Below are 12,795 nucleotides of genomic sequence, written 5' to 3' on the forward strand. Positions count from 1 at the left end.
AGATCACACGCAGGAAGCCGAGCGAATGACGGGCGGCCGCAGACAGGACTTCACGGACTGGACCGACAGTTGACATGCCCGATTGCTGCTCGAGGCTGCCGGCTCATTTAGAGGCGCTTAGCGGCCGGAATGCTCTGAGCGCCCGGGACCGAGCGCATTTTTGTCATCGGCGGTTGGGGATAAAGTTTATCCGGGCGCCGGACCCTTCAGGTGGCTCGACATATAGCCTTGGTCCGGGATCAATCAAGAAAAACTACTTGTAATCCTGATTGCTTTCATTTTTATGTTTACTTTTCATTAGCTACTCAGAGGAGAATCAATTAGTGCGTCGTCTTTGCCTTGGATTAGCAATCCTCTTATTGCAAACCAAGTAATTCCTCTGTGTCTATTTTCTGTTTTAATTAGTCTCTGCCTTTTTAATTACAAGTTCTTTTAAGTTAGTTGAATATCCGAGAAGGGTTTTTGGTTTTATTTTGTAGGGCAATTCACCCCTCCCCTCTTGCCGGCCTCCAAAGGGACCAACAGATTCTACCAAGGAGCAGTGGTGGGACCAAGAATATTTAATAATGGCGAAATAATTCCATTAGGAAAATGTAATAAATTTTATTCCTTTAGTATAAAATTAGTTCATGCCTATGATTGACAAATTGTGTTATGTTTTTTTTGGTTGATAAATGGTGTCAACTAGATCAAATAATAGGAAAATCAATATTTTGAATTTTTTTCTATGGGTATTCTTCAATATCCTCCAAGATTTATCAGCATTTTTAAAATACCCCAACATTTCAATTTTGCTGTCAAAATATCACCTATCCAATACCGAGTGAATGATTTGGGTGGCAATTTAGAAGGGTAAGATAGGTATTTCAGTATTAGAAAGTGACATTCTAAAATGAAAAAAATGGCAGGGCAAGTTTTTTGAAGTTCAGACCAGATATGAAGCAAACTTAGAAGTGTTTACTATATAAAATAATTAACCCTTTCTTTTTTACTTCAGAGATGTATATGATGGTATTGATCAAGTCACAAAGGCAATATCTTTATATTGTAAAACATCAAATTTCAGATAATCATTGTAAACTTCCATGAATTGCACAAAACAAAAATAGTTAATCATCTGGAATTTCCGGAAATTCTAGATTCAAGCAACTCAAATGATATCGCAAATGATACAAACTGACATGTAAACTATACCTTTTTATCCATGTCTAGTGGATAGAAATTTGCTCCAGGGGGCTTCACCAAAGGAAAAGCAACTTTATATTCAATTCCTTTCCAGCCTGTGACAGGTTTAGTAGATCCTTCAAGAAGTTTTACAAGTGAATCCGCTGTTGTTAAAAATGCTTCATTCTCATCCAGGCACGACCTGTTATTTGCCAAATAACCATCAATTCTGTATGTAACAAAAGTTGGGGCATGAACTCTACAAGAAAACAGTAAACAAGATTCAGCAAGTAACCGAAGCTTGATTTTTAATTGTATAAATGCCATGATTCATGCTAGATATCCACTGTAAAAATTTGTTGAATTACACAAGTACACACCAAAATGGCTTATGCTTCAATTTAGTATTGTTCATTCATATGTCAGTTTCTCTTTGATACTTTTTGTCTTTTAAATTCCTTGAATGAGCTAAGAAATCCACAGCATGAACCACAACATCATATATAAATTCAAGAGAATATAAAATTCCTTGAATGAGCTAAGAATGTCAGGTTCCTGCCCTCCCCCATGCAATGGCCACTATTCAAAGGAAAAAAAAGTCACCCGTGATTTACCCCTCTACAAATGACTGTGGGACCGATCGTGTGGGGTGCCCGGGGTCAACGTAGGACCTTTTGCCACCAAGAGAATATAAAATTTATATGATTCAAACATGCTCAAAGTTATGTGCAAAATCAACAAGTTTAGAAATGAAAAGTCTGAAGGATAGGACTAGGAGAACTTAAACTAAGAATTAATCAGAAAAAGAATCCAAAACAATAATTCCTTTTGGTATGATAATTGAATATACATACAAACATTATGCTGAATTGCTGATAGAGAATTACCATGGACTCTTATTTATGGAGTAATACATCCACTTCAGCCTATCTATTTCAGAAGCATTAGATCGCTCTTTCAACCAATCTCTTAACATTGGATTCGTATGCCAAACCTGCAATCAGACTCTAATGCATATAACACTTTACATAATACAACAACCAAGCAATTCATCCAAACAATGTGTCAACTATTGTTATACACAAAAAGCATAGAAATATGACTGAACAGAACCTGCAAGTAGAAAATGTCATCCATGACTATTGCAGCTCTAAGTATGTGGAATAAAGCTTCCTTGTCTGCTTCCGAGAGCCCAATTAACTGCATAAAGGAAGAGGAAAGCAACCAAGGAATCTTCAGTTCATTATTCAATCCGGCAGATTTAGCTAAATATGCATACAAATAAAAACATAATCATATTTCCACAGTAAAACTAACTATTGGATGAATTAGGAATATGGATTATATCAAAACAAATCCAACTCCTAACGATTAACTAAACATATTTATTTATGGATATGTGAAAAACTTAATTCCAATACTAGATGTCTATAGAATAAAACTCAATGGGATATTATAAGAATCAATATTTTTGTCAAATACACAATAATCATTTTGAGATTACAATGGCATATTCAGTAGTGAAAGTGCTTGCTATATTTTTTAACTTGTTGCTCTAAAACTTCTTTATAATTGTCAAGAGACTTATATTTCAAGGTAACCAAGTAAAGTGGAAGAGAATTATGGATTAAACCTTATTTGAGTTGATCTTGGAACTAAGGTTGTAAACAAACCAAGTTGAGTTGACTTTGACTATGTACAAGCTTGTTTATTTTCGCATAGAGCTTATTTAATCTTGTTGATTAAAAAAATTATCAAGCTCATGTAGAGACATTATTATGCCTATAATTTAGTTAAAGCATTGATCTAGTAAGTGAAGCTTATATTATTTTCTCATTAGAAAATTTTGTAATCTGAGACACGTTTAAGATGGTACGGATATGTACTTAGATAATCAATAAATGCTCCAGTTAGGCGATGTGAAATTATGATAAACATACATATCAAACGAGGAACAGAAAGACCAAAAAAGACTTGGTTAGCAACAATAAAACAAGATAAAATTTATTTAAATATAGATGATGATATAATAGGAGATAGGGCTCAATGGCATAAAAGGATTCATACAGCCGACCCCACCTAGTGGGAAAAGACTTTGTTGTTGTTGTTGTTGTAGAAAATTTTGTAGTATATATATTTTTGTCTTTAAACAATAAATAAAGAAATAAAATCATTATAGATCCAGACAAGCTAATAAATGAATTTGTTTATAAATTATTCCTAAACTTGTTCATGAACATCACAAGTTAAGCACACTAGTGTTCCTATACTTGGCGTTGTTAAATTGACATAAATGAACTCTTATCAAATCAAATACCAAACTTATTCTCCAAAAATCCAATTCATTTAAAGCCCTACTTGAAATGCTTTGAAGCATACTGAGTATCGGCATACGACACCGAAACTGTACTATTTTGGTCAGAGATTGAAACTCCAGCTTGAAAGCATGAAAGGATAACATAAACCTTGGCAGTAATAATTTTATAGTATTCTCTTCTGCTACTCTTCTACCACTCTTCTGCCCTTCTTTCCTTTTTTCTTTTCATTCTTCTCTCTCTCCTCTTCTCCCCTCTGCTCTTCTAATTCTTCTCTGCTTCTATTTCTTGTTGAATGGTACCAACCAATACTGACACAAAATCCAACTATCTGGATGGGTCAGTATATGAAAGCTTTAAGTTTCAATCAAGAACCATTATTCAGGATATATCAACTATCTAATATGGAGGTCATATCTAGCCAAACAGGCTTTTTTTCTCTTAAATGTACTAGTCTAATATCCATAGAAAGCTTTCTAGGATACCACACCCCATCATAGATCAATATCCTGATACTGCTAGCACACTCTTATTGCAGAGCCCCTTCTTCATGTACCAACATCAATTAATAACTCCGGGAGGCATCAACTGCACCTGCCTTATCGCAACAAACCAGAGAATCATCTACCATGTTCCGGCAAAGGTTCACCAGCCATATTTTCAGTAATACTTCATTCACGGTTCAAGTCACGGCGGCGGCAAATAACCCTCCCACTTAGGGGGTTGTTCAATACCTGATTTACCTCCCGTCATCTCACCGTGTGGCTGGCGATGAGGGGTGCTTGGCATGAGCGTTATCACGTTTTTGCATCAGTAATAATTCATTCACAGCCTATATCCACCAAATTGCATAATATATAATACTTTAAGTGCAAGTATATACAAGTCCATATAAGTTAGTTAGGAACCCATCAAGAACTGATAATAAACTAGCTAGGAAACAAAGGAAGATTTACAACAGTCATCTGGAAAGAGCTAGTGAAGGGACTGAAAAGATACTGCTGTTGCCATATGAATATCTTTCATTTAATATGTTAACACCAGTTTCAATTATAAAAAACTTTCAATTGGATCAGTGATTATTTTCACCAGTTCTTTGTGCCTTTGTATGAAAAAAAACATTTATCATCCCTTAATTTGTAGGCTGAATGCTCTATCATAGATTGGAATGTACAATGCAGTAGGTTGAAATCTTAGATGAGTAAGGATAGAAACAAATAATCTTGATAATAGAAAATAGTCAACATAGCTTAATCTAAAAATTCTGAAAAAAAAAATAGTACTACCTCTGGGTTCATAAGGATAGGAGCATAGCGATTCAGCTTATTTTGCAATCTTAGACTAATAGCCTCCTTATTCTCTTTGTACCTGTGGCAAACACAAAACATTCTCAAACTACAACAGCAGCAGGATGTTCAGAGTCCACTGGCATCCAAAATGACCAAATACAAGAATATTAAATAAATCAAACAAAAACTTTTCAACCACGAAGCAAAATTTACTAGAAAACATTTAAATGTGTTTCTTTACAACAACAACCAAGTCTTATCCCACTAGGTGGAGTCGGCTAAAATGTGTTTCTTTACTGGGAGAGAAAATAGAATAGTATATTTCACAAGTAATTAGTCATTGTAGCCCTCTATAAGATAAAATGAGAGAAACAATATCAAGATGATATGGACATGTCTAAAGAGAACAACGGATTCCAAAGTTAAGCAGATCAACTAGAGTTGATTGTTTTAAGATCAACTAGAGTGGGTAAAAGGAGACCAAATACAGTTACAAACAAATTTAAATGGCTCAGAAAAATGTCATTTGGATTCTCGGATCCAACTTTATATGGTTAGCAAAAAGATAGTTTATTGCTGGCTATACAACATGAAACTAAACAAAAAGTTGGTTAATATCCTTCAAGGGAAATGAAACTAAATGAAAAGTGGTCAGTGATAAGGCAATTTTCATTGCTTTTATCATCTAATAAATTAGAAAAATCATACATTTAAACCAATCAGGTATTGAGCAAAAAGCTTCCAGTGTATGATAAGTCATGAAAGGCTTCTGCAGTATGATAAATAAGCTTGTGGAAATTTAACGACAAAAGAGAATGTTAAATTAAATGGAGTGTTCATTGGAACTATCAACTATGTACACAAAAAATATACCTTTGCTCAAGAATGACAAATAGCTGGCTATACTGGCCTGTTGTATCATATGGGACATATTGATCATCTCCTTCTTCAAGAATATGTTTATAATCATTCCAAAACATGTATTTGACAGAAGAAACCTCTGATTCCTGAAATAAAGTAAAAGTTAAGCAGGGTGAAATCATGTAGCTTCGTTTTAATAAAAAGTTGGCATCTTCTTGAAAGCTTTAGAATGTAAATTTTTCTAAGATTATATACAAAGAAGTGTTTTAAGACAAGATTGATGTGTGAAACGGCTGTCCCTGCTGGTTCCCAAGTTGTCAAGGAGAACTGGGCCAAATGATACAACCACACCAATTTGGCTTCCTAGGATAACCTGCTAAACCTGCCATCAAGTCCAGATACTGAAACACTGAACAAATGACAAGTATAAGCAGTTGATTTTATTAGCCTAACCATCATGAACTTAATTGAATCCAAAACCATCAGTTAAATAGCATCACTCATTATCATCTATATCACTTCAAAAGAACATATAAAGAATTGTCAGACTTGGAGGTCCTGTTTTTAGTTTTTAAAATTTCTAAGCTCAAAGGATCAATTATCACACAAATTGTGCACATTTTGGATGAAGCTCTATTAATAGTCAAAGTTGGAAGTGTCTCCAATCTCAATATCTGGACATATAAGCGATAATAACTTACAAAAAGTCCTGTTTCTGAGTTAGTTTAAATTCTTTGAACAGGAATTTCAGTTGCATAAAAAATGTAATACCAAATGAATCATTCGTAAGAAAATACATTAACACATAAGATGACCCATAGTGTACATTTAGATAAAGCTGATATATTAAGATATATACCAGCAACCACATATGGGGATTCAGAGATAGCTTGCATCAACCCTATGTAGACCATCTGTACGGAATGCAATGCAGATAAAGTTGGATAAAGGACAAGCAACGGATTGATGCCATGACTTGGTGGATCATACAAGCAGAACACTTAAGTCTTAACTGATCCAAGAAAAGCAAAAGAAAATGAAATTATAGCAACACATGCCAAAGTTAGTTAGAGAGGCCTAATTCTTGTTACAGGAAAATACCAAGATGAACTAGCAGAATTCCATGCCAGGAAATTCCAAACTAAAGAATGACAATTGGATATACTTTGATATCAGTCAATACTCAATCAGAGGAAACAGCCAGGTATTCAGGGAGTCATACCAGTTAATGCATACTGTAACATACCAAACTAAGAGCTAACTAAATCCAAGCAATATTGCAGTAAGTAGTAGTGCAGTAGTGGCAACAATACTAGAGGTTTACTGCTAGTGATAATAGACAGCAATAGTAGCATTGGACTAGTGGTAATATATGCCTAAATATGCTATAAGAGAATGATACTTATCTAGAGGAATTTAATTTATCCTCAAACTTTGTTCCTAGCCTGAATGCTTGTAGTATAGTTCAAAAACTCTCCTACCATCAAACTCAACGACAAAGATCATGTGAAGATATTGTATACAATACTGAGAATGAGACAAAAAAACGAAGGACCAGCAATTGTATGAAGAGGGGATGAAATATATTATTTAGAAGTTGCGAATCAAAATATAATATGCTCTTTAAAAAGTTTGCCTAAGGATAACTGAATTGCTGCAATTTGGTGTAACCAGGCAACCTCCCAATGCAGATACACAACCTTTTGTACATTGACCCAACCACACCCTCAATTCTATAGATATTTCCTTATGATAATAAGTATTACGCGAAGGCATTTTACCTTCTGTTCCCTCAAAAAAATGTACTAGAAATTGTTGGGTGAAAATACATTCATACCAGAAACTGTGAATGCAACTAAATGAGCATGTTACAAATAGAGATGACAATGGGTTGTGCTTGAGCTAGGAATGGCCCGGCTCAGCTTGGCCGGGGTGGATCAATGTTGGGCCGAGCATGGCCTAGGTCAATGACTTGACTGGCTAGGGTTGTGCATTACCCGAGCTAAGAAAGTAAGTGTATCTATTTATCTATTTTGAACAGGGTTGCCAATACTCGATATCTGCATATCTATGGATACAATATAGAGAAAGTGTTTATATCTCAAGCGTGCTGACCCAACTATAACAACTTTTTTTACCTGAAGAGTGAAGGCCTCCATGGGAATACGACTCAAAGTTGTCACAAGATATACATCGTTGATTTCATTGTTGATATAACTTCCATTATTTAGAACACTGCATGATATTATACAAAATATTTTAAAACTTTAAAGATAGACTAGAGGTACATAAAATAAGCTAATGTATGAAACAATTCATCTATATAAATCTAAGCTGATCATTGAGTAGCAGAAATTAAGTGGAGCCATCAACCATATTTCTCCTTTAACCAGCATGATCGCTACTTAACATCTTCCCTATCTGTAAATTCTTTTATCTGGCAACTAATAGATAATTAGATAATACTAGGCATCTAGGCCATAACCATTTCAGAAGATGTACCAAATGCTGTAATTTATATGACATTTGGTAAAGCAAATTTTCCATGACATTTGGGTAAGAACTACAACCAACAATTCCATTAAAAAGTAGAAATCAAATGTCAAGTCATCAAAACAAAGTATGTCTTCTTTTTTATAAAAGAGAAGGCACTCATCAATGGAAAGCATATTAAAGATAGAATGTACATGTTACATATATGTACAGGTAAAATAATATATATGTACAAAAAAACAAGGATTAGGGACTAAGAAAGCTTGAACTACTAGTATTATTGGTGGAAAATAAATACTAAAACTTAATTGGGGTGGGGGCCTATTACAGAATAACAAACACCAAGAGAATACTCAAGACTGAAATGTAGTCAATGCTGAAACTTTATTGAGTAATCTGAAATAAGTTGTCACAAAAAATTGAACTCATTTAAGCTGGAAGTGTGACCCTGAACCTCTTGAGATGAATGTTGGACCAGCTTATTTAAGCTTTGTGAAGCTTGTTTGAGGCGACATTGTACACAAAAATAAATCATTCTTGCTGCTCTCTAGTCCCTAAACAACTCCAAGAGTTTAGAATTATCAAGGCTTCAAGATCTTTCAAATTTTCAAGTTCTAATGTAACCTTGTTTTTTTCCCTTGTATTCATATACATTCTCTACATGGAGAAGTATCACCTTACTTTTTCCTTTATATTCATGTACATTCAGAAACATGCCAGTTTCTAGCCCCTTACTGCTATAATTATTTCTTACTCTAGTTTGCAATCTTATTCTTTGGTGGTTTTCCAAATAGCCATGATTACCCAACTCATGTTATTGGTTTAATTGCCCTTTAAACAAGTATGGAACAGATTTGGGTAAAAAGGTAGGAGCATGGATTTGGGATTGCATACTCAGTGTATATATATATGTATAACTTAAGTTTGACAAACATAATGATTTTATGGGGAATATCATTATTAGAGCTTAAGTTACATACTTCTAGTTATATTTTATTTTTGACACATTTAGTTATTTTTTAGGCAAAATTTGTTATTATTTTTAATATTGTGGATATCAAGATATGTTAAATTGGGACTGTATTCAAGTTTGAGCAGTTACTTGTGAGCATTGATGAGGCACGTATGGACAGAATAGTAAGTACCAATCACAAGTATGGATCGATATGGATAGAAAAAAAAATAACAAGCAGCTGACCCCACAACTGGACATGGCAAATTGTTCAAATTTACCCAGCACATTTAACATAAACAATCAGAATTTTTAACTGCCACATTTAAGTTTGTTTCGTGTTGAATCCAAATAGCCAAGATTCATAAGCTTTTATTATTAAGCTAGATTTGTGCATTAGTATTCTTGGCATATTATTGACAATGTAGAAACATGAGGTTGAAAAAAAAAGTAAGAAGAAATAGGAGATCGAAAAAAGTAAGAAATATTTTGGATCAAAAACAGCATAGGATTCACATGATAAAAATAGCAAAAGGAAGTAGTACCAACCACTCATGACGGGAAACAAATAACAACTCGAATGCATCTTTTGGAAGGTCTATGCCTAGCTCTTCGAAGAGTTCCCTCCTGAAAATTATCAACGTAATAGTTTAGTTAGTAATTATAAAATCCATAATCATTGAGGTGAACAAGCTTAGAGAAGTATACTTAAAAAGGAGTTTAGAACTTCTCTATCAATCATCAAAAAGTACTTTCGTTAAGGAAACACAAGTATAATTTATTAATCATAGGATTGCACCTCGTACTCATTGGAGAAATATGTTTAGTCAATTTATTTGTTGTATAATTGCACCTTGTGCTACCTAGAGAAATAAGTTTAGTCAGAGGTTCAATTGATCGGTATTTAATTTCAAAAAATATACAGATCAATGCAGAAATAAGAGTACTCCATTAGATTGTGCTAACAAAAGCTTCATAACAGATGGACAAGTTAAAGGTAGGAGGTTATAAAAAATTAAATAAATACAACAGAGTTGAATATCTTAGACTTTCTTTTCAGCAATTTGTATGCTATAATGAAACGTTCTTATAACCAATAAAATTCTATTAGTACCATCATAAATTTCAAAGTTCAAACGGTTACCTCAAATAATACAACATTACATGTATTATTAACATCCAACCTAATAAAAGTGCAATAAAAGTTAAAACCACGCCAGTAGAAACATCATAACCAAAGTTTGATTAAGAGACACATTTAGTTATTTTTTAGGCAAAATTTGTTATTATTTTTAATATTGTGGATATCAAGATATGTTAAATTGGGACTGTATTCAAGTTTGAGCAGTTACTTGTGAGCATTGATGAGGCACGTATGGACAGAATAGTAAGTACCAATCACAAGTATGGATCGATATGGATAGAAAAAAAATAACAAGCAGCTGACCCCACAACTGGACATGGCAAATTGTTCAAATTTACCCAGCACATTTAACATAAACAATCAGAATTTTTAACTGCCACATTTAAGTTTGTTTCGTGTTGATTCCAAATAGCCAAGATTCATAAGCTTTTATTATTAAGCTAGATTTGTGCATTAGTATTCTTGGCATATTATTGACAATGTAGAAACATAAGGTTGAAAAAAAAAGTAAGAAGAAATAGGAGATCGAAAAAAGTAAGAAATATTTTGGATCAAAAACAGCATAGGATTCACATGATAAAAATAGCAAAAGGAAGTAGTACCAACCACTCATGACGGGAAACAAATAACAACTCGAATGCATCTTTTGGAAGGTCTATGCCTAGCTCTTCGAAGAGTTCCCTCCTGAAAATTATCAACGTAATAGTTTAGTTAGTAATTATAAAATCCATAATCATTGAGGTGAACAAGCTTAGAGAAGTATACTTAAAAAGGAGTTTAGAACTACTCTATCAATCATCAAAAAGTACTTTCGTTAAGGAAACACAAGTATAATTTATTAATCATAGGATTGCACCTCGTACTCATTGGAGAAATATGTTTAGTCAATTTATTTGTTGTATAATTGCACCTTGTGCTACCTAGAGAAATAAGTTTAGTCAGAGCTTCAATTGATCGGTATTTAATTTCAAAAAATATACAGATCAATGCAGAAATAAGAGTACTCCATTAGATTGTGCTAACAAAAGCTTCATAACAGATGGACAAGTTTAAGGTAGGAGGTTATAAAAAATTAAATAAATACAACAGAGTTGAATATCTTAGACTTTCTTTCCAGCAATGTGTATGCTATAATGAAACGTTCTTATAACCAATAAAATTCTATTAGTACCATCATAAACTTCAAAGTTCAAACGGTTACCTCAAATAATACAACATTACATGTATGATTAGCATCCAACATAATAAAAGTGCAATGAAAAGTTAAAACCACGCCAGTAGAAACATCATAATCAAAGTTTGATTAAGAAGCCGGAAAGTCGGCCTAAGAAATTAAGAAGAAAAAAGCACGAAAATTGTCCACATAAACTTCTCAAATTTAGACAAACAATAATAAAGACCCCCAGCTTTCGATGTACCTAGCGGTAAGAAGCGACGACTCTCCAGATGATATGTGTCCGGCACTGGAGATATCCCACTTCGCAGGCCAAGAAGCCTTGCAATCGGCGCGTTTCTGCAGGAGAAGCTCCTGCGTACTCTCCGAGTATATCCACACATGAACAGCACGGTGATAGTCTCCATCCCGATGGACCAGGCTCCTGCAATTGCAGAGCAGACATTTTCTGAGGATCTTGTAGGTGAAGGGTTCAAGATGGGAGGAGGATAAGAGGGTATTCCGATCCCGCTTTCAGAAGACGGAAGACCTTGGCTTCGAAACTCCGGTCTTCTCTCCCGTTTTTGTAAGGACGTCTAGGTGCTCTTCTTGATGGGTAGGTTCCGCCATGGCCGTCGCTATGGCAGGAGGCAGGCGCCAGCAACAGTCGATGAGAGTATTCACTAACCCTTCGTCGAATATATGACGTTAATTACTGCTTTCTCTCTGATAATTCTCCACTTAGACCCTGAGAAATGAGAAATGAGAAATGAGAAATGTACTCAGTGGTTAATATATGGGAATTTGCAGAATAGAGCGGTGGTCGAGTCCTCGCAAAATGCCGAGGATTAAAAAATATGTGCTATATATGTAGTTTCCTGATTTATCTTTTCTGTTTAGCTGTGGGACCAATTGGTGGGACGCTGGAGATCAACGATTCACCTTTTGTTCTATGGGGCACAGGGGGCGTAAGCGGGGTCCACCAAAACAGGATGCTATAATATACTGATGTCTTTGATGGGCATATTGCTGTAGGTTGTCTTCTATTGCAACACAGAAGCTGATACGGACTGGACAAAGAACGCACAGAGTTGTGCTTAATCCGATCGGCCAACGTCCACAAAATGACCCGGAAAAATCCTCAATTTTCATACAGGAAAACTTCCGTCGTTTATTTTCAACAAAAAAAAACTGGTTAAAAAATGGTTCTAAAATTCTATACGAGGGGGCAGGTATCAACTTCCCCACGATGGTTTCAGCATCGAAGATTATAATGATCCAGGTGTGGAAGAGTTCCATAAAGATAATTTTTTGAAATGACGAGCCTAAAAAGGTTATAACGGCTAGAATCAAAACATTTCATATTTTTGTAATAAACTGAGTGATTTATTTTGTCTATAGCAATGATCATAAAGTTATGTCGT

General features: G+C 34.5%; 1 protein-coding gene across 2 annotated transcripts in view; it reads right to left on the bottom strand.

Annotated features, from left to right (window-relative positions):
- LOC122051295 (nudix hydrolase 3) overlaps positions 1-12,163 on the bottom strand; it is a 37,911-nt gene extending 25,748 nt beyond the window's left edge. The window contains exons 1-9 of one of the 2 annotated variants that reach the window (XM_042612357.1): positions 11,922-12,163; positions 11,637-11,816; positions 9,624-9,701; positions 7,768-7,864; positions 5,642-5,775; positions 4,766-4,847; positions 2,278-2,364; positions 2,052-2,158; positions 1,195-1,366 (exon numbers count right to left, since the gene is read on the bottom strand). In XM_042612357.1, the coding sequence (XP_042468291.1) occupies positions 1,195-1,366; positions 2,052-2,158; positions 2,278-2,364; positions 4,766-4,847; positions 5,642-5,775; positions 7,768-7,864; positions 9,624-9,701; positions 11,637-11,816; positions 11,922-12,001 (1,017 nt within the window). In that variant the 5' untranslated portion in view covers positions 12,002-12,163. Of the gene's footprint in view, positions 1-1,194; positions 1,367-2,051; positions 2,159-2,277; positions 2,365-4,765; positions 4,848-5,641; positions 5,776-7,767; positions 7,865-9,623; positions 9,702-10,824; positions 10,903-11,636; positions 11,817-11,921 lie in introns of both variants that reach the window. The other variant, XM_042612348.1, reaches the window with a different exon arrangement.
- Positions 12,164-12,795: the final 632 nt, after the last annotated feature.

Source organism: Zingiber officinale, chromosome 1B (assembly GCF_018446385.1).
Source record: "Zingiber officinale cultivar Zhangliang chromosome 1B, Zo_v1.1, whole genome shotgun sequence".
NCBI classification, from domain to species: Eukaryota; Viridiplantae; Streptophyta; class Magnoliopsida; order Zingiberales; family Zingiberaceae; genus Zingiber; species Zingiber officinale.